Source organism: Paramormyrops kingsleyae, chromosome 21, assembly GCF_048594095.1.
Source record: "Paramormyrops kingsleyae isolate MSU_618 chromosome 21, PKINGS_0.4, whole genome shotgun sequence".
In the NCBI taxonomy this organism is placed as follows: Eukaryota; Metazoa; Chordata; class Actinopteri; order Osteoglossiformes; family Mormyridae; genus Paramormyrops; species Paramormyrops kingsleyae.
Window position 1 is genome coordinate 13,296,552 of NC_132817.1, and position 26,998 is coordinate 13,323,549.

A 26,998-nucleotide genomic window follows, 5' to 3' on the forward strand; every position below is an offset into this window, starting at 1 on the left:
GTGAACGGCCCCGTATTTCCCCCCCACCCCTGTGAAGACAACAAAGGACACCGGCAAGCCTGGGTTATGACTCATCGCTTTTCCTTTATTATACTGTATACCTCCAGTGCTAACTGATATGCATAACTTGGTATCAAATACAAAATTGTGATTATACATTTCTTCTTAAATTTCTTACCCATATGTTAAAAAATAATCTCATCTCACTACTCAGAAATGACATGAATAGATGCTTAATTGTAATTGGCTGTAGCATAATGGCGTGTAAATTCAGTAATAATCAATACTATACTATAACTGTTTCCATACATGAATATGACTTTTTGGCAGGATTTAAGACCAGGTTCTACGGTCCTAAGTGTTGGGGAGTAAATCCTCACGATGGGCCTCCCTGTGTATATCATGGTATGACCCTGCGCAGGTGAGTTCACCAATCAGGGGGCAGGGAATGACGCATGCCAGTGCATGAAAGGGGTGGTAACCGAATGGTGAGCCACCCAAATTCAGAGAGTGTACAGGGTGTCACTCAGCGCTGAAGGAGCTGAGGAGTGTGACTGGGTATCACCCGAGAGCATATGACCGCAAAGAAAGATGAACAAGAAGTTCCTAAGAAGGGTTGATATGGAGACACACTGGGGATGACTGGACATGTGGTGAAGGTTTCACCTTTTAAGGACTGTGCAGCTGTAGCTCACTACAATGTTTATCTGTCTGGCACTTCAGTGCCACTTAAGACAAACCAAAACCTTCACTTTCCAGTTTTTTCCCTTTAAGATCAGCATTCAAGGGTACCACCGTGGTTTATGGGTCTAGGGGTACGTTTCACGCTTTGGGTCTGAAGAGGTACTGGATTCAAATCCCACATGAGCCCTAAAATTCTTAAAGAATTTATCCTTGGATCAATGAGGTGTATGTAAAACCCACCAAAACTGTCATCAGTGCAGTTTAAGTTCTTAAATCATCCAGTTTATGTTAAGGTTAGTGATAAAATACTCCATTTTACAAATATTCCTTCTAATACCTGATTTAAAATGAGAAAAGACTGACACGAGGGGTGGAATCAACACGTCATACCTACAGTGGGTGTGGCCTGACTTCTCCCACCCGAACTCCTGTCCGTCAAGGCCTCTGGAAGCTCTGATTTTATGTCGTGTATCGTTGGCAGGTCAGATCCGCAGTCTTAGTTACCTTACACTGTTAAAAGTTTTCTAAGAACAGCTAAGTATTGCATGTAAGGGAGAGTTACAAAATATTTGGTGTCACACAGCTGATTTCGAGATTGAAGGTTTCCCGTTCTGAAATTTTCTAGAGGAATGTGTCGGAAAAAGGAATGTAATGTCTTCCCTCGGACAGCACTGTGAGTGGCAGTCAGTCTGTCTGGTAAACAGCCAGCGAGAGAGTGTGACAGCCCCTTATTAAATTCACCTCCTCCTGCCTATTTTAAATCCTTGGCATAAGTGTCTTTAAGCTCCGCCCTTCTATGGCCAGTGAAGCTATCAGCCCCCTGCTTATTCCCTAAACGGCCTCTCACTTCACTCCCCCCCCCCCTGCCCCCCCAGACCCTTCCCCTCATTCTCTAGGTCAAAGCTCCAGCTCCCACCCCTAACTAGGAAGTCCTGTCCATTTTCTGCTCCCTGTCCCAGAATGCCAAGCGGCGGCTCCCCTGAGGCCTACCTCCCATCCTCCAATCAGTAACATGGGCTTTATAAAAAAGCTAACAGGAACAGCCATACAATGGCTAAACGTAAACGCTGTGTTTGCTGTCCGCTCGTTTGCCTGTGGCGGTTCCGGCGGTCTAGCCGCTGTCGGAGGAGGTGTGCGGCACCGTGGAGGGCGACCGGCGCCGGCGGGCGGGAGGCCATGAGCGCTCGGAGCCCAGGGAGGCTGGGCGGAGCCGCTGGGCGAGGCTCTCGAGGGCTTCGCTCTGCTGCTGAGCCAGGACCCGGGAGAGCAGGCCGGGCAGTGCCCGCACGCTGGCCACCACCGCGTCCAGCTTGTCCTCCAGCACGGCCAAGCGCTGCTCCATCTCCTCGCCCCGCTCCTGCAGCTCCGACACCAGCTCGTACATCACGCTCTGCGTCTGTGGGGGAGGGGGGTGTTCACACGCATGACTTCCGGAATATTCCACGTGTAATTTAACAGGTCCGCCCTGCCCCCGTATGCTGCCTGAGAGCTGACTGAAGAGGCATCAAACATAAATGCAGCCGCTTAACAGCCCTCTAAGCTTCTTATAATTTAATATTAAGCAACTGGGGCTCAGGATTTGCCAAAATATCGGGTTTCAGCAAGACTGAAGCTTAGAGACATGCACTGGGTGAGTCTATCCTATAAAAACTGAATGCTCAGGCGTGTATTTAACTGTAGAGATAGCCTGCTGGCAGATCCCTCTGGGCTCTGAGCTCACCTTGGCCAGGTCCACCAGCATGTTGGCCTGGTCATTCAGCTTCCTCTGCTCCATCTTGACACTGCGCAGTCTGGGTGGACGGGGAGGGGGGAACACGGCACCATCAGGAACCACAGCCACTCACATGCACATAAAACCCAGGCAGTCACAGAACACACGAGAACACTCCCCAGCTGGGGGGTCAGAGGTCAGAGGTGGACAGAAGGCATTGTAGGGCGAATGAGAGCAGGCAGCGTGAGGAATGGGGCGGGGCGAGCAGAACCGATGCGGATGATTTGAAGGTGAGACACGGGGTCCGATGAATGAAAAGATGGACAGAAGGCAGGTGTGATGTATACGGGTAAGTCAGGGTAAATTAGACAACCTAGAAGTGTGTATTTAATTAGGCAGCCATGCTGTAACTGTATGGAGCTTTGGCTGACAAACTGACTAACTATAAAGAGACAACCAGCAGGGGGCACAGCGATTAAGGCAGTAAGTTTATAATCACAAATCCTGGGAAGCTCCTTCAATACCATATCCAAGAAACGCACAGTCTCACCATAAAGACACAGACATGTGTAGACATATAAAGACACAGAGAATTCAGCACAGTTAATCCTTTGCTCTGGGCCTTGTCTGACTGTGGACCTGTGTCTGACTCTCTGAGGCTCTGTACTCAGTTTCTGTGTAAACTTTTTGTGCAGTTTTCAACAATGGTTACCCAGCCACCAGATATACAGTGTCCCTCTTTGCAGTGAAGCGTATTGAAACTAGGTTAGGTGGACCTGAGATGGAAGGGAATTCTGGGAAATCAAGTTTGATTGATGTGATTCTACAGGTGACCCTAATGTCACAAAAGCTGTCTGGAATGCCAGACTAGGTATGGGACAGGGGGTTCGAGAAGGGGCATGGAAAAAAGTCACGTATGCATGTCTGGGTGACACTGATCGGAGACACGGCAGACAAAGAAACAGAGAGAGAGTAGACAGAGACTTACTTCTGAGCTCTGCAACGATTGAGCAAAACAAGGACAGAACACAGTACAAGTTTAAAGACCCACAACTTACACAGAACAGGCAGGTCGATACATTTCGAACTGGGTGCACAGGAGGGGGGGAGGCAGGCATCTGAACACAAACAGAACACTGGAAACAGACTGGTGTTTCGAGAGAGACCTCAAGTGTGTGTGAAATGGCATTCAACACGTTACTTATCTGCTTTAAATAACAGGCGTGTGCGTGTGAGGAAACTGTGTAAGGAAATGGCCTGTCAGAGCTGCATCCTGACTGTTTTTGAACTATATGATGTCAGTTTTACCTAAACTAAACAGGACGTGAAACACGCAAACCTTCAGGAATGTTCATTCATCATTAAATGCACAGTGTTGTGCTTTGCTCTGATGCGTCTACTGAACACTGTACAGAGCTGCATTTTATTCATGTATCTGTGTCAATATAGGTAATAACAATAAAAGCATAAATCACCCTAAGTGTCAGAGTTGCTGGCTCCAGAACAAAGCCTGTTACTAAAAATAAAGCGGGTTATTGTCTGGCTGCCGCCCCCCACGCCCCAGTGTCACACTGCACCCCACTTACTGGTGGATGGCCAGCAGGAACTTGCGCTGGTGCTTTCGTACGCGGGCAGGGTCCACTTTCTTTACCAGCTTGGTGTGTTTGTAGATGAGCCACGTTTCCCTGAGTACATTGGCGGCAGTGTTCTTCACCTGGGCGGCCGCAAGGAACATGTGTGTCATTTCTGAGGAACACGTATGTGGACCAGAGTCCCTGAGGAACACGCATGTGAACCAGAGTCCCTGAGGAACACGCATGTGAACCAGAGTCTCTGAGGAACACACATGTGAACCAGAGTCTCTGAGGAACGCGTATGTGAACCAGAGACTTTGAAGCATGGGCATGGGTTTGAGTTAGGGACCAGGGGAGTTTTAAGCTATTGAAAAGGTCAGACACTAAGTGAAGTTTACCTGGAGCTTGACCTTTTTTTGCAAAGGAAGGAAGATTGGCATTGGGGCTAAAATACATGGACCCAAGGATGACCTCAGCAGGGACCAAATCAGCCCTGAACCCCCCCCCCACCGACCCCTAAACACACAGGGTACTCCCACAATATTGGTAGAGACGTCCCTATCCCCCATACCTAAATCTATGCCCATGCTCTGAAGAACATGTATGATAAACCAAATAACATACAAAGAAGTCTGTATCACTGAGGAACATGCATGTGAGTCACTTTGCACCCTATCTGATGGTCACAGGCAGCCCTTGGCCAGTCTACCCCTGAGTAACACCCTTACGTAGAAGTCTTTATTCTACGGAGGTTGGGAGTCTGCACCCTCTAACAACGCGACTGCCTTAGGGGGGTGTCTGACTCACACGCTTGCTGAGCTGTGTGTCCATCATGAAGTTGTGGACGTGCTTCTCGGCCTTGGTCAGCTCCAGTTTCCTGGCTACCACGGCAACCACGAGGGCCGTGCACCCGGCACCCTGCGGAGAGAGAGGGCAGGATCAGAGTTCCGGGCCCCGCAGAAGGACGAGCTCCACGGTACCTAGCTGGTACTGAAATGGCTGCCTGGCAATGCGTGTCATGGTGGATCCCGGAGCTGACATGTATGCATAACAAATTTATAAAATAACAGTTCATAATAATACAGCAAACAGGGGTAAATGAAGCTATACGGCAAGCTTGTAGAAACGTTCTAAGGTTCCGAGGTGACAGACACGTACCATGATCCCTGTGAGCAAACACACCCCTTTGCCACAGTAGGTGTGTGGTACCATGTCCCCATATCCGATGGACAGGAAGGTAATGGAGATGAGCCACATGGCCCCTAGGAAGTTGCTGGTGACGTCCTGTTTGTCGTGGTACCTAAATGGACAATATGAAAGACAGGAAAGAGTCCGGTCAGAGGGTGAAGCAACGGCGCCGACGGGCGCGGTCTGTCCGTGCAGGAGTGGTGACAGGCATCGCGAGGCGGGTGACGGTGACTCTACTGCATGGCCTGAGTGTCACAAACATCCAACAGAGAATGAGCAGTAACATGCCACACAGAACGGCCCAGGAAGCTGGAAGAACAATGCAGGAATCTTGTAGAAGGACGCTGAGGGACAGGAGGCCTGACAGTTTGCAGCTTCGCTGACTCTTACCTCTACAAGAACCCTTGCATACACAACAACTGACGTTTACAACGGTTCCTTGCAATACCCCTGCAGTCCAGCAGGGGGTGCTGTCCCATCACTCAACAAAGACTTGGGTGGTTACTAGTGGTTGGAAGAGAGCATCACGACCAGGTTCCTCATCATCCAAAGACAAACATGTCATCATTCTCTTTTGGATGTAAGATGTAATGAAGGATTTGCAAGCAGACGTGCCAGGAGTCAGGGAAGCAGATCGGAGGCATCCAGTTAAATAAGCACTGTGCCGTGAAATGTGGTTCTGTCATGCAGCCACTGCCATTCTAAGCGCCAGGTAAACAATGCAGGGCAAAGTAGAGAGAAGACAGTGGTTCTAAATGCTTTTAACGGTTTGAATGTCAGTTTGCTCGCAACTGGGATTCCACTGAAGGCCTCCGAAGGTTTCAAAGCTTAAAACTGCAGGAAAAACTCATCAAATCAAAATTCCTGAGAAAGCAGACAAAAGCAAACACGGATCCATCCATAATAAGTCATTCAGCAGAGGATCACGGTGATAAACCTAAAATACAGCAGAAGAAGCCGACGGACATAATGGGGGGGCAGATGGGGGGTGCGTCCAGGGCAAAAAGACGTGTTCGCTAAGGGGGGGCGAAAACGAGGCTTTTCCCACACATGTAAGGAAATGCGAGGCCAGCTTGCCGACTGAAAGATGCAATTTCATGGGTTTTAATCCATTAACACTCAGCAGAGATACAGTCATGGCCGGCGGACAGACAGCCTGCTGACAGCAAAGCACCCTGGGATGCCGTGAGGGAGCACACGATCGACCTCGGGGGACGTCGTTCTCCTTGCCCCCCCCCATGCCAATGTTCCAGATCCTTCAGCACCTCCCACTGAGCGACGGCCCCCATACTGCGGGACCTCCTCCCCGGCTGGGAGAAGGCCAGAGGGACCGAGAGAGAGAGACTCCATCTCAGGGTCTGACCTTCTGCATTCATTAGCTGCTCATGTGGTCATTAAGCCCTCAGCCAGGCGACGCGGCCAGATCATCGCTGCCGGCTAATTATTAGCTCGCGGTGAACGGAGCGCCACCCTGTGCCGTCACAGCCAAGGGCCCTCGATCCGCGCGGCTCCTCATCTGAAACAGCCCCCGGGGTGGCCACAAATAACCAGCAAGTCGCGCACAGAAGAGGGCAATGGACCAGCCCTGGGGTTGGGGTTGCCCCGAGGAATCAGGGGCTTAAACACTCTCGGATATTTCCTAGGTGAGGAAGCTGATCTGTCTATGAGTCGCAGAGCAGCACTGGGGTGACCTGGACGCCTTGGTCAGGAATACCATGGTAACCCTGGGGGCTGCAGAAGACCCAAACTTGCATGGACACCCCTACACTGCCAGAGTGCCCCGCTTTAGGTGGCAGAGGCTGACGTATCTGGGGTGGGGGTGGGTGGGGGGGGTCATTTTAGTCCATGAGTCCATACGGCAGGGGAACAGATGTCCCACGCCTGAAAGCCAAGTCCCTTTTAGACCATCAGGCTGACAGCCACGGCTTGGGCCATCCATGATGTCCCGCCTCCCTTTCCCTCCTCACTTTATTACCTGCCTTTCACCCTCTTTGGGTATAGTGGGGTCCCCCCCCCCCAGAGGGATCAGCACACTATCCCCCCGCACCCGGCAGGCAGCCCCTGTTCTGACACGCACATGGCAGCGGGGACCACAGCGCCCCCTCCCGCATGCTGACACGTGACGCGGTACGCTGAGAGCGACCGGGGAGAGGATTTCCGTACAGACTGTGCTTCTCAAACCCGCCGATCTCGCCATCTCCGGACCTCCAGAGCCCTTGAGGGTGGCTGGTCAGCGGAGAGAGTGAAGAGTTTGCGGGGAGGTTCTGTCACTGAGGGTCACATATCACCACTGACAGCTGTCATTCTTGTCAGCATGAACCCAGAGTTGGACGTCTATTCACAACAACTGCCCCGAGGGCATTAACGCGGGGCTGGGGGGCCGGGGGCGGCTGCCACGCTGCTTTTTTAAGCTATGCTTGACAAGGCGCCTTGGAGACCAGTGCGTTATTTTGACTCGTGTCGCCATACTGGCAGACTGGGGGAAGCTGGATGCTTCTGCTCGTCATCGCGGCGAAAAAGGCACTTGGCGTTTCCTCCGAAGGTCGTCAAGTTTGCGTCAGCTGCAGTGGACGTGACGCGCCGGAGGTCTGCGAGCTTAACAAGCCGACAAAAAAAACAACAAGCAAAAACAAACAGACGCTGCAGGTTCCATGAATTTATGATCCTTGCTCACTGCTTCTGGGTTCCGGAGTGTGGAAGGAAGCCGGGGAGGGGCTTCTCCAGCAAGCAAACATCTCAAAGTGCTGGCTGCAGCAATTACTGCTATAGGGTGGGGGGAGACAGCAGATTGGTGTTGGGAAAATGGCCCCTTGGCTTCATACTATAGTAATGCTACACTGAGGGAGTGCTTAACAGGTTTGAAGGTAGGACCCTCAGAGGTTTCAGTTGGCAATATACTGTGAGCAGGCATTTCATGGAGCAGAGTTGGTACCACTGCCAGCCATCCAGTAAGAAGCACCAGCCTGAGCCATGTGGGAAACAGGGCCATTGTAGGACTCAGAGCCTGATACTGAATCCTGAGTGTTTTATAGTCTATGTGTCTGAAATTGCATACTTGTTTGCTATGTAGTAGGCAAAATGTAGTATGCAAATTGAGCAGTATGTCCCATTCCTCAGTATGGATGAGACAGTAGGCGAACCCGGTGCCTGGGTGACATATTACATTCTGTTAAATTCCAAAGTGTGCAACCGATAGATGCTACTTTATCCCAGAAGGCCACTGGAGCCTTAACCAGAGACGAGGAACGCCACTTGCTCAGAAATGCTTTTCATAATGGCAGGAAGATGTGCCGTTTCTGTACATATCTAAGTGTGAAAACAATACCCAGTTATACAAGTTGATGCAAATCTGTGATTTTTTTTTTATTGTTTTTAACAGTGTTTAACTTTCACAGGGGTCAAGCTACTGTACGTCTGGGTCAGCATGCATACTTAAAGTATGCACCACAATAATGATCTGATGAAATTCAGTATGTACTGTCTAAGTATGCCATTTCGGACGCATCCTACAGTTTGTATTCAGCCTCATTCTGTGGCCATCTGGAGTGATGTGGTAAGGGTCATGTGACACAAACCATGTCCCCAAACAGCCCCACCCCCTCCCAGCACCCAATACCCTATTTGTTCAGGACTGTAAACCACCAATAAAACTTAACACCCTGTCAGTGACCATAAAAGAACAGGAGAACGAGCCAATCCGTTCACGACTATGTCCTGGCATGGACACTGTAATGAGTTCCCCCTTAGCCTGCCTCCTGAATGTTTCTGGTACAGTTAACACAGTCTTAATTGAAAATTTTTATTCCACAAGAAGAAATGATTAGCGATTAGCCTGAACTCCGGCATGTTCTGTGACGTAAATCTCGACCGCCTCGCTGAACGTGCGTGTCGGCACGTTGAAAATCCGGCATCAATGAGGAGAAATACCGGCCTCCTCCCTCCCCGTCCCTGACCTTTCATAACGACACTCACAAATCACTCGGCACCCCAGCCTCATCTCAGCCCAGGAGGCAAAAACCAGCATTCGCTGAAATTGTTAATCAATTCCCCTTTAAACCTTTAAAGTGCGATAGCATTCACTGTCAGGTTTCAGATGTCTTTTAAGCGCCGTCTGCTTTAGCCTGAGCTCGAGCACTGACTCGCAGCCAAGAATAACAAGCCTGCTCCGAATCCTCTGAAAGCTTCGGACTTCACCCTTGCATCCCTCCCGGGGGAGCCACCCATCCATCTCTGGGTGTTGTGTTACTGGAGCAGGAAGCCCCCACGCTTTGGAGCGAGAAGCCCCCACGCTTTGTCCGCATGCAACCTCCCTGCTTCTCCTCCCATCGCCCATCAGCAGGAGCCTGTTAAAATAACCACGCGTACTCGGAGGTAGAAGGTGGCAGCCGGAGTCGCCGTTTACCGCCGCGAAGACGAAATGTCAATCACTCCGTTGACCCAACACAACCTTAAAATAGGGAACTATCCAAATGTCTTAATTATGGAACAAGACGTCCGTCTGTCGACACAGACGAAACACCTGCTTTCCGGTATATAATGACGCTATATATCACCATATGTGATATTATTAGCCGGGACAGAGGCACTGAGGCTTATTGGGGGATTATGACATGCAAAATAATTAAATTTTTTCACTGTGTACTTTATGAATTAGTGCACATTCGTCTAGGTATATTTCAAAGGTATATTGTTCCCATTTCTTTAGTCCGGCTGAAGAATCGACTAACATCAGTTAGTCAACATTCAAAATAAAATCAGGATTCTATTTCAAGTGTCTGCACAATTAGCATGTGATCCTGTTTAAAGTTAATTAAAAACATCACAAAGGTGTTAAAAAGGAAAAGCAGGACTTCTGAACTCATGCAAAGAACTCATTAATAATCTGTCCTCTCTTAATCAGATATTAATGTACACTATATAAGATTATGCAGCTGCCTAGTATTAATTTTACATAAAAATAAGCTTGCACTTATTCCTAATTATTAAATATATTTTCCTGATTGCCAAATAATTGATTTATATTATGCTACTGATGGCAACCATTTAAAGGTGGGCAAAAGCATAAAAATCATAATAGGTATCATTAATCATAAAGACTTCCCAGAATTCTTTGCAGCTGCTCTTTTTCCATCAAAGACAGCTACAGTGTATTCTAGGGAGACGCTGGGTCCATCCAGGTCACCTAGGTAAAAATGGATGCTGCAGAAACACCTCTGAAGATCAGGTCTACAGGATAACAGCACATCTTTGTTGAGGTATCAACACTCAGTCCGGTCAGTTGGCTCAGCTGCCTTCAGCTCCCTTCCCAGGACTCGAGAGATCTCACTTGAAGGTCTAGAGCGGTCCGCTCCACCTCTGGAGCATCTCCATCTTCCTCAGGTCTACCCTTAACTAGCCAGTCAAGTGACTTATGCTTCTGCTGAGCAAACCTCAGCCAGCAAGGCGAGTTGAACGGGATGGAAGATGTCAATGAGACGCTTCGCAGGCACGGGCAGCCAGGACGACATCTGAATAATGGAGTGGACAGCACACTGCTACACTGGAGACACTCTGGAAAAGCGTGTGAAGGAGTGTAATCTCGAGGACGTGTAATGGACATGGCTCGGAGGACCCTCCTCTGTTTCACTAAAGTCTTCACCCCGGTCACACATATGGAGCAGAAGTGGAGCTGCTAGAGGTGCATCGATGTGGAAATTTTGGCCGATACCCATGAACGATACATTTGTGTCTGATATTACCGATACCTGTTAACTGGCTAAATTCTGAGCTCCACAGATCTGTAGTGAAACTGATGTCAATGACGTTACGTCTTAAGATCTTATGGTTGTATGTTGCAGCCATATCATATAATGCAGGCAGGGAGGGGTCATTGAAGTAGAGCCAACCTGGGAGACTCTACTGAGGGTCTACGTGGTGAATGAGGCGACGAAATCCCTCGTCCTCAACTACGGATAATGGCTGTTCATCCAATGCGATTATCTCCATCATTTTAGCAGTTATGTCTTTAGCTCTGGTGCTGCTAACTTGAACTACTGACTTAAATCTAAATATCGGCCAAGATTGACACACATCAGACTGATGCCGATGTCTTGCTTTTCTACAAACATCGATTGATAACGATATGTTGACTGATACATATCGTGAGGGTACTGCTCACTGTTGGGGTGACTAGTAACTGGGCCAGACCCTGAAGGTGTCTGCTGTCTGGGGGGGGGGGGGGTGATACTGTGTATCTCTGTACATGTGTGAACCGTGTGGTTGCCCAACTGTGTGACCCTGAGTCTACATGACTATTTGAACCATGTGACCGTCTGGCCTGATGACCTGGCCTGTGTGCTCTGATCCCAGCCCCCCCTCTTCCCCGCAGAGCGAGGCTTCAGTGGCACCAGCTCAGTGAGGTGATGTCTGCTTTTCCACGGGGGGGGGGAGAGAGCGAGGACTCACATGGTTCCCCTACGGTATCCCGCAGGTGCAGAGTAGGAAGACAGAAAGTACAGGCATGAGTGACACTCACACACACGCACAGGTCATTCGGCAGCTGTAAGAAGAGGCTAGCGGGCTCCCAGCATGCACTGCGGCAGCCTGCACCTGAACAGTTCAGAGCGTCATGTGAAGATGTAGGTCCTCCCCTGCGGTTCACCTCTACCTATCCAGCCCAGACATGCTCTCTACCTGCTCCTCTGCTCCACCTGTCCTTAGGGCGCGAGGCATTAGGAAAAGTTGCTCACGCAGCGGAAAGGGGGCATCAGTCACAGTTCACAGGGTATTACTGATCTGTAGGTTTAAGTGTGACACACATGTGGCCTAAGGCAAAAATGTGGACCGTCTGTGGGTCCCCGAGGGCCGGCTTGGGAAACACTGGTCTAAGGCGTGGCCTAACATGTAACATGATGTGTGTTGTAATGTGAAGTGGCTTAGCCTGAGGCCTGGCCTAACATGTAACATGATGTGTGTTGTAATGTGAAGTGGCTTAGCCTGAGGCCTGGCCTAACATGTAACATGATGTGTGATGTAATGTGATGTGGCTTAGCCTGAGGCCTGGCCTAACATGTAAGATAATGTGTGATGTAATGTGATGTGGCTTAGCCTAAGGCCTGACCTAACATGTAAGATAATGTGTGATGTAATGTGATGTGGCTTAGCCTAAGGCATGGGCTAACAAGTAGCATAATGTGTGATGTGATGTAGCTTAGCCTAAGGCGTGGGCTAACAAGTAGCATAATGTGTGATGTGATGTAGCTTAGCCTAAGGCGTGGGCTAACAAGTAACATAATGTGTGATGTGATGTAGCTTAGCCTAAGGCGTGGGCTAACAAGTAGCATAATGTGTGATGTGATGTAGCTTAGCCTAAGGCGTGGGCTAACAAGTAGCATAATGTATGATGTAATGTGATGTGGCTTAGCCTAAGGCGTGGGCTAACAAGTAACATAATGTGCGATGTAATGTGATGTGGCTTAGCCTAAAGTGTGGGCTACAAAGTAACATAAATCACTACTGGGAATCATTCCTGCCCGCTGTGGCCAGACACTGGGCCACTCCCACCGCCAGCCATAACACGCCAGGAAACAACCCATCTTGCAGTAGTAAAAGCTCAATGCTATCTGTTTTATTTGTTTCCTTAATTGCCCATTAGCTCTGCTAATTTATTTATTACCTTCATTTTATTTATATTGATTTAATATTTCATAATGTTCTATGAAATTCTATCTGTGTACTGTATACTGTTTAAATTTGTTTCCACAACGTTTACTTGTTCGCACTATGTGTACTGCATTGCACCTTGTCTTTTGCATGCATGTTTGTCTGTGCTCTACATGCTCACTGCTGTATGCACATAAACTGCCTTCTGGGATAAATGAAGTTCATCTAATTCTAAGAAGTAGTTTAGCCTGAGGCATAGCGCAACAGGTAGGACAACATTTGATGTGATGCGACGTAGTTTAGCCTGAGGCATAGCGCAACAGGTATGACAATATGTGATGTAATGTGACATGTGGCTTAGCCTGAGGTGTGGCCTAACACATAAGATAATGTGTGATGTGATGTGACACGTAGCTTAGCCTGCGGCGTGGCCTAACGTGTAAGATAATGTGGGATGTGATGTGACATGTAGCTTAGCCTTAGGCATGGCCTAACGTGTAAGATAATGTGGGATGTGATGTGACATGTGGCTTAGCCTGAAGCATGGGCTAACACTTAAGATCATGTGTGATGTGATGTGACATGTGGTTTAGCCTGAGGCGTGGCCTAACATGTAAGATAGTGTGTGATGTGACATTTGACTTGGCCTAAGGCGTGGGCTAATGTAACATAAAACACTACTTAGGATTATTCCTGCCCGCTGTGGCCAGACACTACAAAGGCTCCTCCTACTGGGCCACTCCCACCCCCATCACCACCCCCACTCCCATCACCACCCCCAGCCATAACACGCCAGAAAACAACCCATCTTTTGGTAGTAAAAGCTCAATGCTATCTGTTTTATTTGTTTTTTTTATTGCACATTACCTCTGCTAATGTATTTATTACTTTAATTTTATTTATATTAATTTATTTAATTAATTTTCCATGCTGATCTGTTTTTCAAGATTCTATCTGTGTACTGTGTACTGTTTAAACTTGTTTCCACAACGTTTACCTGTTCGCACTATGTGTACTGCATTGCACCTTGTCTTCTGCATGCATGTTTGTCTGTGCTCTGCATGCTCACTGCTGTATGAACAAGATCAGCCCTCTGGGATAAATAAAGTTCATTTAATTCTAAGAAGGGGTTTAGCCTGAGGCATAGCGCAACAGGTACGACAATATGTGATGTAATGTTACATGTGCTTTAGCCCGGGGTGTAGCCTAACTCGTAAGGTAATGTGTGATGTAATGTAACATGTGGTCTTCCCTCAAAATGCGGGTGGAGACCAAAGGTTGGAGGACGTACCTCTCACAGACGCGCACGGTCCACGCGGCGATGATCCAGGAGGAGATACTGAAGACCAGCAGTACAGTCCCAGGGCAGATGGTCATGAGCGTCTTCATGACGAAGCGCGTGTTGAAGTTGATCTTGTTGAGGGCGCCGATGCTGCGCGACGAGGCGTCCGTGAAGAGCTTACTGTGCAGGAGCATGACGCGACCAATCAAGTAGAGCCGCAGGAACATGGGGATGGACAGGATGACGTCCACGTCTGCTACGGCCACAGAGGGTGTGTAGGTGAAGGCCAGGCGTGCCGTCCAGGTGAAGAAGTACTGGCCCGGGATGGGGTGGATGGCGCAGCCCAGCAGCTCCAGCACAATGAAGAAGATTCGCTCGTAGGTCATGGCGATCCTCCAGTCATCTGCTCCGTTGTCCACCATGAACAGCTGCAGGGGCGCGAGAGCCCGTTAGCCAATTAGGCCGTTCGCCTGTTAGTCCATTAGGCTTTTAGCCTGTTAGTCCATTAGGCTGTTAGCATTTCAGTCTGTTACCCGTTAGCCCATTAAATTGTTAGCCTTTTACACTGTTAGCCTGTTAGTCCATTTGGCCATTAGCCTTTTAGCCCATTAGGCTGTTAGCATTTTAGGCTGTTAGCCCATTAGGTTGTTAGCGTTTCAGGCCGTTAGCCTGTTAGCCCATTAGCCTGGTAGGCCTTGAGCCCATTAGTCAGTGACTCACCTGGATTTCCCGAGCGTGATACATGATAATGAGGCCGAGCAGGATAACAGTGGAGAGGCTGATAAGGCATTTCAGTGCAAATGAGTATGAAGACTCCTGCAGAACAAAGAGAGACGGCACACGTCAGCATTACAGTCTATCGTCTATGTCCTCTGCCGGTCCAGGCCCTGTGTGGCCCCATGCATTTGTCTCTGATGCTACTAACAATCATGTTAGAGTAAGCCGGTCCCCTGCCTGAGCTGATAGGCCTTATCACTTTTAAGCTAACCTCGACATCCATGGCCTCGATTGGCTCCACTGTGCGGTGGAGGGGGCTATGAGCACCCAGCAAAGTCACAGATCGCCCGCACTAGCCCACCCACCACACTGCTTCCTGAGTAGCACCTGCGTGTTCTGGGACCTCCTGACTGTTTAACCCCTACATGCCACCAACACATTTACATGATATTGGCAGCCTTGGTATTAAGTGGTGGTGCTTCGGTGATGTCATGTATTGTAAACATTAGGGCGTCCTCTTTCACCGAGTAACATGTCGTTTCAACAGGAGAACATCATAGATGTTTTTTGTTTAAACTTCTCCCTGCTGTAAGTACTCCTTAAGGAAACGGCTGAATGCATACCCACCTTAGTGTAGACACCCCAAGAGAGCTCTGTCTCCGTCACCATGACGACGATCCCGAACATTCCGAATATCAGGGCATAGTCACTAAGCCGCTTTCGCTTCTCGAAGAGCGCCCTCCGGTGGCCCAGCTTGTATCCGATGTCCTTGTTCTTTTTCTGCGGTGCGCTGGTGCCCTCTCTGGCCAGGCTCTCACTGGACGCCTTGCTGGGGTCCTCGCTGTTACCCTTGGAAACCACGACCTCCAAACCGGGGCTACGCAGGGTCTGCAGGGGCTGCATCTCGGAGTCCAGCTCGCCACCCGGGGGCCTCCCCACGCCCCCATTGTACCGGCAGCTGCTCATGGCTATCTCAGGGCAGGTGTCGGCTCTCTCCTGAAGAAGCAGCCTGGATCCAGCATGGCTCAGCGTCGTGGCTTCAGCATCAACCTGCTGGGTGGAAATGAGGTAGGGCTGTCACTACGTGGTTGTAGTCAGGATATCATATGTGTCAGGGCAGAGATATTTAGATGGGCATGGTTTATGTCAGCTTTAGCCAATCCTGGATCATGTACCAAATTACAGAGAGAGGTACAATGAAATATCGTGAGGTCCAGGCTGAACCAGCTGTCCTGGTTACTCATAAACACATCGGGCCTGACATTCTCTCCAGGAGTTCTGGTTCGGACGTCATTGTTCGGCTGCCTTTTGGTGTGTGAGTTTGGGAACTACATTCATGTGAAAAAGAAAGTACAATTTTTACATATCAGGACATAAAAAATATCACCTGGTCCTCAGCAGGCCATAAAATTAGAAAAATACAACCTCAGGTGAACAACACATGACATATTACACCGTGTCATTATTTTTTTGTCAAGTCAAAATGCTGAAGCAGCGTGTGAAAAATTAAGTGCACCCTTACTGCTTCCATCGGAATTCAGAGGGTAAGTAGCAGCCATGAGCTGCTCATTAAGTGCACTTGATTAACCGATGGTCAGCAAGTGTGACTCCTCTATAAAAGCCGAAGCTTTGGCTGATTGCTGGTCTGGAGCATCCAGGTGTTTGTTAACATAATGCCAAGGAGGAAAGACTTCAGCAATGATCTTAGAGAAGCAACTCCTGCTGCCCACCAATCTGGGAAGGGCTATAAGGTCAAGATTGTTCACAAGTGGAAAACATTCAAGCCAATTTTCCCAGAGTGGACGTCCCAGCAAATTCACCACAAGGTCAGACTCTGCGATACTACATCTCAGACGCTACAGGCCTCGGTTGGCATGTTAAATATTAATGTGTGTGACAGTACAATTAGAAAAAGACTGAACAAGTATGGCTTGTTTGCCAGGAGATGCCTCTTCTCTCTAAAAAGAACATGGCAGCATGGTTTTGGTTTGCAAAGTTGCATTTGAACAAACCACAAGACTTCTGGAATAATGTCCTTTGGACAGATGAGACCAAAGTGGAGATGTCTGGCCATAATGCATAGTGCCATGTTTGGTGAAAACCAAACACAGCATATCAGCACAAACACCTCATAGGAACTGTCAAGCACAGTGATGATTTGGCTTGTTTTGCAGCCACCAGACCTGGGCACCTTGCAATCATTGAGTCGACCATGAACTCCAATGTATACCAAAGTATTGTAGAGTCAAATGTGAGGCCACCTGTTCAACAGGTAAAGTTTGGCTGAAATTGGGTCATTCAACAGCACAAAGATCCCAAGCACACCAGCAAATCTACAGCAGAACGGCAGAAAAAGAAAAGAATCAAGGTGTTGCAATGGCCCAGTCAAAGTCCAGACCTCAAGCCAGTTGAAAGGCTGTGGCGGGACCTTAAGAGAGCATAAGCGAATGCCTGCAATCCTCAATGAACCGAAGCAACACTGCAAAGAAGAGTGGGCCAAAATTCCTCCACAATGATATGAGAAGCTGATAAAGTCATACAGAAAATGATTACTTCAAGTTATTGCTGCTAAAGGTGGTTCTACAGGCTATTGAATTATGGGATGTACTTAGTTTTTCACACATAAATAAATAATGACACAGTGGAATCTGTTTTGTATCGTTTTACACCCGAGGTTAGATTTAAATAGTTTTACAGCCTGGTACGGACCAGATTTTTTTTTTTTTATGTTCTGATACGCAAAACCATAGAACTGAAAGAGGGTGTACTTTCTTTTTCACATGAGTGATTCTTTCTTACCATTACGACGAAACATCTTCTCTTAGCCACTGCGTGAGAACAAAGTATAAATAAAATTCCATTGTTCCATATGCCAAAAACAGAAGTTCTATAAATAGAACACCTAAAAATTCAGATTAATGATAAATGTGAGTGAAAACACAACACACGTGAAATTAATGTACGATGAAAAGCCCATATTTTGAATCCTCTGTGAAACACTGCGGGGAGCAGATTTTAGACTTGTACCAAAATTGGCGACATATGGTGAGTAACGGTTCAGCTTATTGCACATTATATGCAGTCCCTACGCAGCCCAGCCTGAGAGCGCGTGCCCGTCTGCACACGGTGAGACGAAGGTTAAACACAAATACGCAGTGCATCAGGACGGAGAGAAGGACACCGGGAGACAGAGACGGGGAGTCGTGGTTGCTGACCTGCTGAATTGGCTTCTCCTTATCTCTCCAAGTGCTGATTTACGGGGAGGGGGCTAGGGGTAGATGGAGGGGGGGGGGGATGAAGAGACTGAAGGAATGATGGACAGGTGGGCTCACAGACTAACAACCAGGCAGGCTGATGGAGGGATGAGAGAGAATCAGATTCCTGCTGAGGAATATGACCTTTTGCTTATGATAGTTCATGGATCCCCTAGGACGGCGCGCGGGCCTACCCAGAATGCCACGCTTTCCTTGTCCATTTCAAAACCTCTGCTTTTGTTCCGGCACTTTCTATGTTAGAAATGCACCTGTTCCTGCAGTTTTAAGGCATACATTTTTGAGATTGCGTTTGCTTGATGATAATGACACTTTTATTGATCCCTCTGGGGAAATCCTCTTTTTTTTGTTGCCTACCCCATTTTGTTCTCCCATGGCAGACATACAGGAGAGAGCAAGGTTGGCAGCCAAGGGCAGCCAACTGCAGCAGATCCATGGAGCTGGGGGGGGTTATGGCCTTGCTCAAGGACCCAAAAACATGCAACCATTCCGACCGAAGCCAGGCCTGAACCGGCAACCTTCCAGGCACAGGTATAGAAGCTTAGCTCGCTGAGCCACACAGCAGGGTACCATGAAAAGGTTTTCATTAACACAGAATACGGGCAACAACTGGCAAATGATGTGCAACAGTGGGTTGGACCAATACTCTTCTTGAACGAACATGTGAATTTCCTACAGCCTTCATGTACCAAAGTCTCAAAGCACGGGACCATAATCTACCCACAGCTCTGACTACTCTTCACAATAAAGTCCCAGCGTATCACAGCAAAGGACTCTGTTCTTTTCTGACGTTTTGACCCTGTACTGTCTCAAGAGAAATGGTGGAACACTGCTATATCCCACTAATCCCATTATTGCTTTAAATAGCTTAATAGTTCTTAAACCCATCAAAGGAGTTCTTATGTAATAATAGACTGGCTCAGGAGAGCGATGGCAATGGAGGACACGCACCGAGCTGGGTGCGAAAAGGGCTTCCACTGACTGTGAGCAGCTGCATTCGCACTACGCCTGTCTGTGAAGGAGCAGCCTGGACGTTCACTGCCGGTGCTGCTGGGAAGGTGCTGGACCCACAGAATCGACGCAAACTCGCGGCGCGCAAGACCTCCTCGTCCTCTAAAGCCTGCTTAGAAGCGCATTTGTTGAGGAGATGATACGTTTCACTTTCCAGTAAAACCACCCACAAACTACCAGTGCTGTCAAGTCAAACCCGTGGGACACGCCTCCAATTGTCAACCACCCCTCCCCCACTGACCGCCCCCATATAGCGGTGTGGCTGAGAGCTGCAGCGTCTGCGCTGACAGTCCATGACCGAGAGCCCGGGGGGCCGAGTTGCCTCCCGTTTCAGCTCTCCGCGTGCTGAGAGTCATCCTGCTCATCTTATCAAATTCTCAAATTCCTAAGTAGAATGATTCACTGAAACTCTCACCACCAATTCATGTAATCATTCATTCAGTGACATGCTCACTCACCAATTCATGTAATCATTCATTCAGTGACATGCTCACTCACCAATTCATATAATCATTCATTCAGTGACATGCTCACTCACCAATTCATGTAATCATTCATTCAGTGACATGCTCACTCACCAATTCATGTAATCATTCATTCAGTGACATACTCACTCACCAATTCATGTAATCATTCATTCAGTGACATGCTCACTCACCAATTCATGTAATCATTCATTCAGTGACATGCTCACTCACCAATTCATGTAATCATTCATCCACTGACACACTCACACTGGTTTATATAAGCAATCACTCATTCACTGACACACTCACACTGGTTTATATAAGCAATCACTCATTCACTGACATGCTCAGAATGATTTAGTCACTGATTCACTGAAACTCTCACTCACCAATTCATGTAATCATTCATTCAGTGACATGCTCACTCACCAATTCATGTAATCATTCATTCAGTGACATGCTCACTCACCAATTCATGTAATCATTCATCCAGTGACATGCTCACTCACCAATTCATGTAATCATTCATTCAGTGACATGCTCACTCACCAATTCATGTAATCATTCATCCAGTGACATGCTCACTCACCAATTCATGTAATCATTCATTCAGTGACATGCTCACTCACCAATTCATGTAATCATTCATCCACTGACACACTCACACTGGTTTATATAAGCAATCACTCATTCACTGACACACTCACACTGGTTTATATAAGCAATCACTCATTCACTGACATGCTCAGAATGATTTAGTCACTGATTCACTGAAACTCTCACTCACCAATTCATGTAATCATTCATTCAGTGACATGCTCACTCACCAATTCATGTAATCATTCATTCAGTGACATGCTCACTCACCAATTCATGTAATCATTCATTCATTGACACGCTCACACAGATTCATATAGTGTGTCAACTGACATGCTCACTAACCAGTTCATGTAATTATTTATTCACTGACATGCTCACACATATTTCGATAATCTGTCACTCAATGATTGATATGCTCACCCTGATTCATATAATCAGTCACTCATTCAAAGACATACTCACACACTAAATCATAAAATCACTCACCAACTTGCTCACCCACTGAGTCATATAAACAGTTATTCATTCATGGACATGGTCACTCACTGATTCAGATACTCACTCACTTACTCACTCGCTGATTGCAGTAGCTTTGTTATATTTCTTGAATCATCTATAACATTTGCAAAACAGTAAGTGCATCTCTCAAAAACAATTCATACAAACAGCACCACATGATGGACTGATTACCTGTAAAAGCCTGTAACTTTCTCAAAATCCCTAGTTTATCCTTCAAAAGTAAATATTCATGTCAATGAACTTGTCAGTGCCACCAGAATGAAAAGACCTTGTGTCATTGTTCACGAACAAGATGGTCAAAATACTCACCCATGTTGTCAATAGAACAATGCACCCAGTAAGTATTTCCCGATGTGAACTATGGCTAAGGTTTTGATGACAACGATTGAAAATGCACTAGGTTGTATTTTTTCTGTATGGCATATATCAACTTCAGCAGTACAAAGTTACATATACTGGACCTATACTTTAACACACAAACACACACACACACACACACACACACACACACACACAGACACACACACACACACATATATACATATATATATATATATATATATATACACACACACATACTGTAAGTATTCATACATATGTGTGTGTACTACAGTAAATGTACAGTATGTAACCGAATAAAGTATACCTACTGTATAATATTAAATGTAAGTGAAATACTTTAATATGTAACATTACTGTAAGTATATGGTGTTATGGTACAGTACACAGTGTTGGACTGTATGCCTGTTTTCTCTGCAAAATGTTTGATGTTGTTCTCCCAGCATTCGGCTGTACCCTTCGACCTGCCTCGGCCATCATAAGGCCATGACTGTGGCAACTGTGGCCCATATTTCATCAGGAACGTGCCTCTGTTCTTGGCCTCTCCTACCTCTTCCTCTGATTTGCCTCCCTACCCTTCCACCACGTAGCCTCACTCCTCTTCTTCTTATCGGCTGCTGACCTTGTTCATTTCCTTGTTGTTCTTCCACTGCCAAATTGTAACATTGTGTTGTGCTCTGTCACTATATTCCTGTCAACTGGAGGTTCATGAGATGCACCTCTGAGCTATTTTAGAAAGCTAGTTGATCACTTTTCGATCTAACACTTCAAACATTCCCCTGTATTGGTCAGTCAAGATTCAACTGAGAGAAATTCATCAATTCAGGACACATTTATATAAAAAACTGTAATAGAGATATTAGACAATATGCTTGACAGATTATGACACCTGGTTCAACCATTTTGCATGTAATGACTTATACAATGAAGTAATGTCTAGATGTTTTTTGGGGGTAAGACTATTTAACAGAGTACCAGTATAATTTTTACCATTTTGACCAGCATGACATAAACAATTGATAATGTAGGAATCAGCAGGTGATTGTACATAATCATTTGCATGACTGTGCCAAAGCATTTCCAATTTGACCAAAAGAACGAGACTTTGCATTTATGATGTGCACAAGTGAATCGATGATGTGGAGGTTTTACAAGTAGTTATGAGAATTTCATTCCTGATCTAAAAAATGTACCAAAACAACTTAAAAAAACTGTAATATAATCAGTTGCTCGTTCATAGGTACACTCATTCACTGATTCAAATAATCAGTCACTCATTCACTGACACGCTCACACTGATTCAAATAATCAGTCACTCATTCACTGACACGCTCACACTGATTCATGTAATCAGTCACTGATTCACGGACACACTCACACACTGAATCATATAATCACTCACTCATTCACTGATTCATATAATAAGTCACTCATTTATGAACAGGCTCACTTCCTAATTCATATAATCAGTCATTCATTCACATGTTCACTCCCTGATTCATATAATCACTCATTCACTGATTCATGTAATAGGTCATTGACCGAAATGCTTACTCATTCATCTCCTCACTCATTCATTTACATGCTCACTCACTGATTCATATAATCACTCACTCACTCCCCCACTCACTCGTCCACTCACTCCCTGAGGTATGTCGTGAGCTCTTTTTTTTTTTTTTTAAGGAAACAAAAATAATTTCATGTTCACACATCATCTAGGTTGCAGTATTGTGAAAAGATTCTTCGGTGAGTTTTCACACTAATATTTCACTTTCGACAATTACAACCAAGAACCATCCACCAAATATTAGAATTCTCCGTAATTTATGGCACGACATTTCCCACAAAGCATTGCCTTGTGGGCAAAGTCAGCAGTCCAGGACGTTATCTCCATGTAATTAATCCAAAGCAATGAACTCCACTCCCCATGCAGGCAAACTCTTCATGGTCCATCACTGTCTTGCAGCTCACTGCTGTGTCAGAGACCATCTCCTGAGGAGACCTTTTTGCATTACGCTTATCATGGTGTTGGCACATGACAGAAAGCCTTTCCACTCTGGGCTTCAGAATTACCATTTCTTGCCTGTGATTCATGCCGTCAAACCTGCACAATTATGAAATCTGGCTTTAACACCTCGCCCACTGTCATGGTATCTGTGTTTCCTGTCGCTCTCTGGAAAACATTTGAAAGGATGAAAGAGGAGAGACCTTGCAGGGCCAGAGGAGGCACGACGAGGCAACTTACATGCCTCCGTTTACGGGGCATCACACCACATCCTGTCCAAAGGGTCCCCGTCACCCGGGAAGCGTCCAGAATGACAGTCCATTCACGTCACCTTCTGCTGTTGCCTAAATGGGCCAAGCAGCAGGATGTAGGAAGGCCGACTGTGCCCTCGAATCGCTGCCATAGCCCCCTCACAGCCACAAGGCCTCTCAGGCACCTGAAATCTCAATGTAGGCTCTAAACAGGAGCACTGCTTCCACTGTTAACACCTAAAATGGCTCCTCTGACACCCAGAAATCAAGCTGAAAGGCCCAGCAGACGTTTGTCCTGGTCTGATGGACCGACGGGATTTCAGGAGTAACACAAGGTACGCTTTACAAATACTGCTCCACACGGCTAGGGGGAGGATTTCCCGGTGCGGCCACAGACAGACAGGGAGGCGACAGGATGCATCCTTAATAAATATCGGCAAAATAACCAGCATTCAGCAAAGTCACCCTCTCAAAAATAACTAGACGTGTATCCTCTGGAGGAGCCTGGCTCAGAGGATCAGTCTCAGTCAGGCACCGTGACTGGCTCACTCCAGTGGCCTGAATGCGCCTTTAAGGTCACAGTGTCTACATTTTAATGGGCTTCGGCGTCGCTTCCCCACGGCACCGACCTGACAGCCACACCCCGACTGTCTGCGAGCCGGGTAACAGTCCTTCTGGAGTTGCCCCTGGTCTCCGTACTTCCTCCACGCCTCCCCTACTCCTTCCCACCTTCTGTCTTTCCCCCTTCGCGTGTCTGAGCCACACAAATCCAATTTAAGAAACGTGTCTGGACATTGGATTTGTCCTTACTCGGCCTCCCATGATGCCTTGCCTGTTTTGATGCCGATGACTCACATTCCCCTGCCTTTTTCATGATCGCCGTGAAGTCACTTCCTGGCCGGGTTGTGATGGACCTTTCGTACCACCAACAAGATTAAAGCTGTGACATCCCGCCTGTCCATGTCGAGTGAGAACGAACAAGGGAGAGCTGAGGAACATTCCCTGCCCCGTAGCCGAGGCGAGGACCAAGATTCTCGTTGCATCAAGCAGATAAATGCTTCTTTAAGGTAAGATCGCAGGGAACCCTTCTGACGTCTGATGTGATTGATTTCAAACTGAAGGCACAGCAGAGGAAGATGGGGCAGGTTCAAGTGCAAACTGCCTAATGGCTCCAAGCCACAGCGGTAATCACCTGACAAGATGACGAATCGCGGCATGTGACATCGGCAGGAAACAGAGAAACGGCGTCAGGGCTGCCCTCCGTGACAAGATGAGGGACCTTTCTTGCTCTGAGGCAGAGGAGGGATGACCAGGAAACAGAGAGGAGAGGGAGCTGCTGGTGCAGGTATGACTGGGACAGCGAGCGCCAGGTGATACCGTCAAAACATCTGGTCCCTGTGCCTGCAGTCCCCCTGCCCATCAAGAGCAGCACAAAATCATTCTGTGTCCTAAAATCCAGCAGAGAACTGTGGATAGATCAAGACAAGGGGGTCCCTATGGATTGGCAGGACCTGCTCATGGGTAGGAGGACCAGACAACAATCAGGAGGAACGGCATGTTACTGGTGCATCTGACACACCCTGAGGCATTACTGCTAACTGATAAAAGCCTAAGAAAAATGCCAGAAAAAGACAAGCTCAGTTTGCTCGGTCATTAAAATCCCTAATATTGACTAGGAGAAAGAAAACAGACTATTATCTCAGAAAGCGACGCAGACTTCATTAACAATGCTCTGCACGAAAAACACCCTTATGCATTGTGTTGGTTACTGAACAGGCTTTAGACCCGTCTGAATTGTTCTCAATGGACTTTTAGGGAGCTACCGTCGATCTGCCGTCAGAGCTGAAATGCAGCGTATAAAGAAACGGTCGGGCTGTACGGACACAAAATGGCCAGCGTGTCTGGGATTACAGGCAGGGGAATCCATCTCTGTCTCAGACTGCACATTCATCTCCGTGAAGAAGATAAATGATGCAATTACGAAGTGGATGGTGAACGTGCAACGTAGCGTGTGTAACACGCTGGCCAAGAGGTTAATTACCATGGCATAAAAAAACAACTGAAAAGTCCATATCAGAGGCAGGATCAGCAGGGTACGCCTCTGCCTATAACCAGGAGGTTGCTAGTTCGAATCCCATGGTCAGCAGAATACTCACACCAAACTAAGGCCCCTTGAGGAAGGCCCTTAACCCAGAAAAATGCTCCAGGGCCGTCAGATAAATGGCCAACCTTGCACACTGGCTCCAAGCTTCGCTGTCACCTGTATAATAGACACGGCCTGGACCAGAGTACACACAAATATCTGGGCTCCCTTTCCAAGCAGAGGGGAGGTCACAGCAGAGAGCATGATGGGAAAACAACACAGAGGAAACACCCCCATGTTGCGAAACCAGCGGCTGGTGACATTTTGAACTCCGCCGTCAATCATCCATCATTTATTTGCCGACATCAAAGTCACGGTAGAGTCAGAAATACAGCAAAACGCAAATATTTATTATACTGTTGCGTCTGATTCTGCATCTGAAACCTGCTTTTACGGGAAGGTGCAAAAGTAAATATGTATTCTAGAATAGAATGGTGATGCTTTATTCATCTGGGGACAGTGTCTCTTTGGCCACTCCATCCTTCCGTCACCCTTCACGCTTTCAGCGCCGTCCCAAGCGCCCGCCTGCGATAGCCGCTGCTGTGTGTTTGCTTGTTTTCTCTGTTTTTTAACGTATCCCAAGTTTGTGTTTTTCTTTGTCACTTCTTTTTCTTTTTCCTGTTGTATGCACCAGAAGTTCCCCCTGGGATCAATAAAATACATCTTAATCTTAATCTTGCTCCCGGTGAGACAAACAGGTACGAGCGAGCTTGGAGGTCACAGCGCAGGGTCAGACAGCGTCTAGTGGCCTGAAGTGCTTTCGGGGGTTTGAACGATAGCTCACCAGTACAGACATATTCACACATCTTCGCCCTGAAGGACACGATTCTCCCTGATGGACTCAGTGGAAATCCAGGTCTAACTGCTAATCCAAACGGGGACTTTATGTCCCCAAATCTAGTCATTCATTCCTACAGATTTCACAGCACAGAAATGAACATGGCTTCCATCTGACACTGAAGGTACAATACACACAGGTTTGTAATTATATCTTCGTGGGGACTCTCCATTAATTTCTATGGGGAAAACACTAATTCCAACATGACATCCTTAACCCCTACCCAGCCCTAATCTTAGCCATAAGTAACCAAGCAAAATACATTTTTAGTTTTCTGATTGCATTCACAGATCTTTGTGCGGATCTGAAAAATGGTCCCCATAATGTCAATATAACACGTTTTTATTACATTACATTTGGTACACACAAACACAGACACACACACACATTTGTATTCATATCTTTGTGGGGACCGTCCATTCATTTCTATGGGGAAAACCCTAATCCCAGCAATGACAACCTTAACTCCTACCCAGCCCTAACCTTAACCATAAGTAATCAAAAACAAAATACAAGACTTTTGGCATTTATAGTTTTATGATTGCAGTCACAGATTATTAGGAAATTGAGATTCCCCTCGTAGAGACAGGTGGTCCCCACAAGGTCAAAATAACATAGATTTTGACCAAAATAACTCAGTCTCCTTTTAATATCAGAACTTTCATTTATGTTTCTGAGAATGTTTTGTCGCGTTAAACAATCACCATTTCTCTCCTTTGGGTTTGATCTGGATGTCACACGAAACAAAACAACGAA

General features: G+C 47.1%; 1 protein-coding gene across 6 annotated transcripts in view; it reads right to left on the reverse strand.

The window, feature by feature from the left end:
- Positions 1-64: 64 nt before the first annotated feature.
- Positions 65-26,998, reverse strand: part of LOC111847566 (small conductance calcium-activated potassium channel protein 2-like) — a 34,272-nt gene continuing 7,338 nt past the window's right edge. For 4 of the 6 annotated variants that reach the window (XM_072704297.1, XM_072704296.1, XM_023818861.2 and 1 more), the window contains 8 exons: positions 15,425-15,850; positions 14,801-14,896; positions 14,090-14,508; positions 5,128-5,269; positions 4,777-4,887; positions 3,982-4,109; positions 2,405-2,474; positions 65-2,080 (listed from right to left, as the gene is read on the reverse strand). In XM_072704297.1, the coding sequence (XP_072560398.1) occupies positions 1,796-2,080; positions 2,405-2,474; positions 3,982-4,109; positions 4,777-4,887; positions 5,128-5,269; positions 14,090-14,508; positions 14,801-14,896; positions 15,425-15,850 (1,677 nt within the window). In that variant the 3' untranslated portion in view covers positions 65-1,795. The remainder of the gene's footprint in view (positions 2,081-2,404; positions 2,475-3,981; positions 4,110-4,776; positions 4,888-5,127; positions 5,270-14,089; positions 14,509-14,800; positions 14,897-15,424; positions 15,851-26,998) is intronic. The other 2 variants (XM_072704298.1, XM_072704300.1) reach the window with 1 other exon arrangement.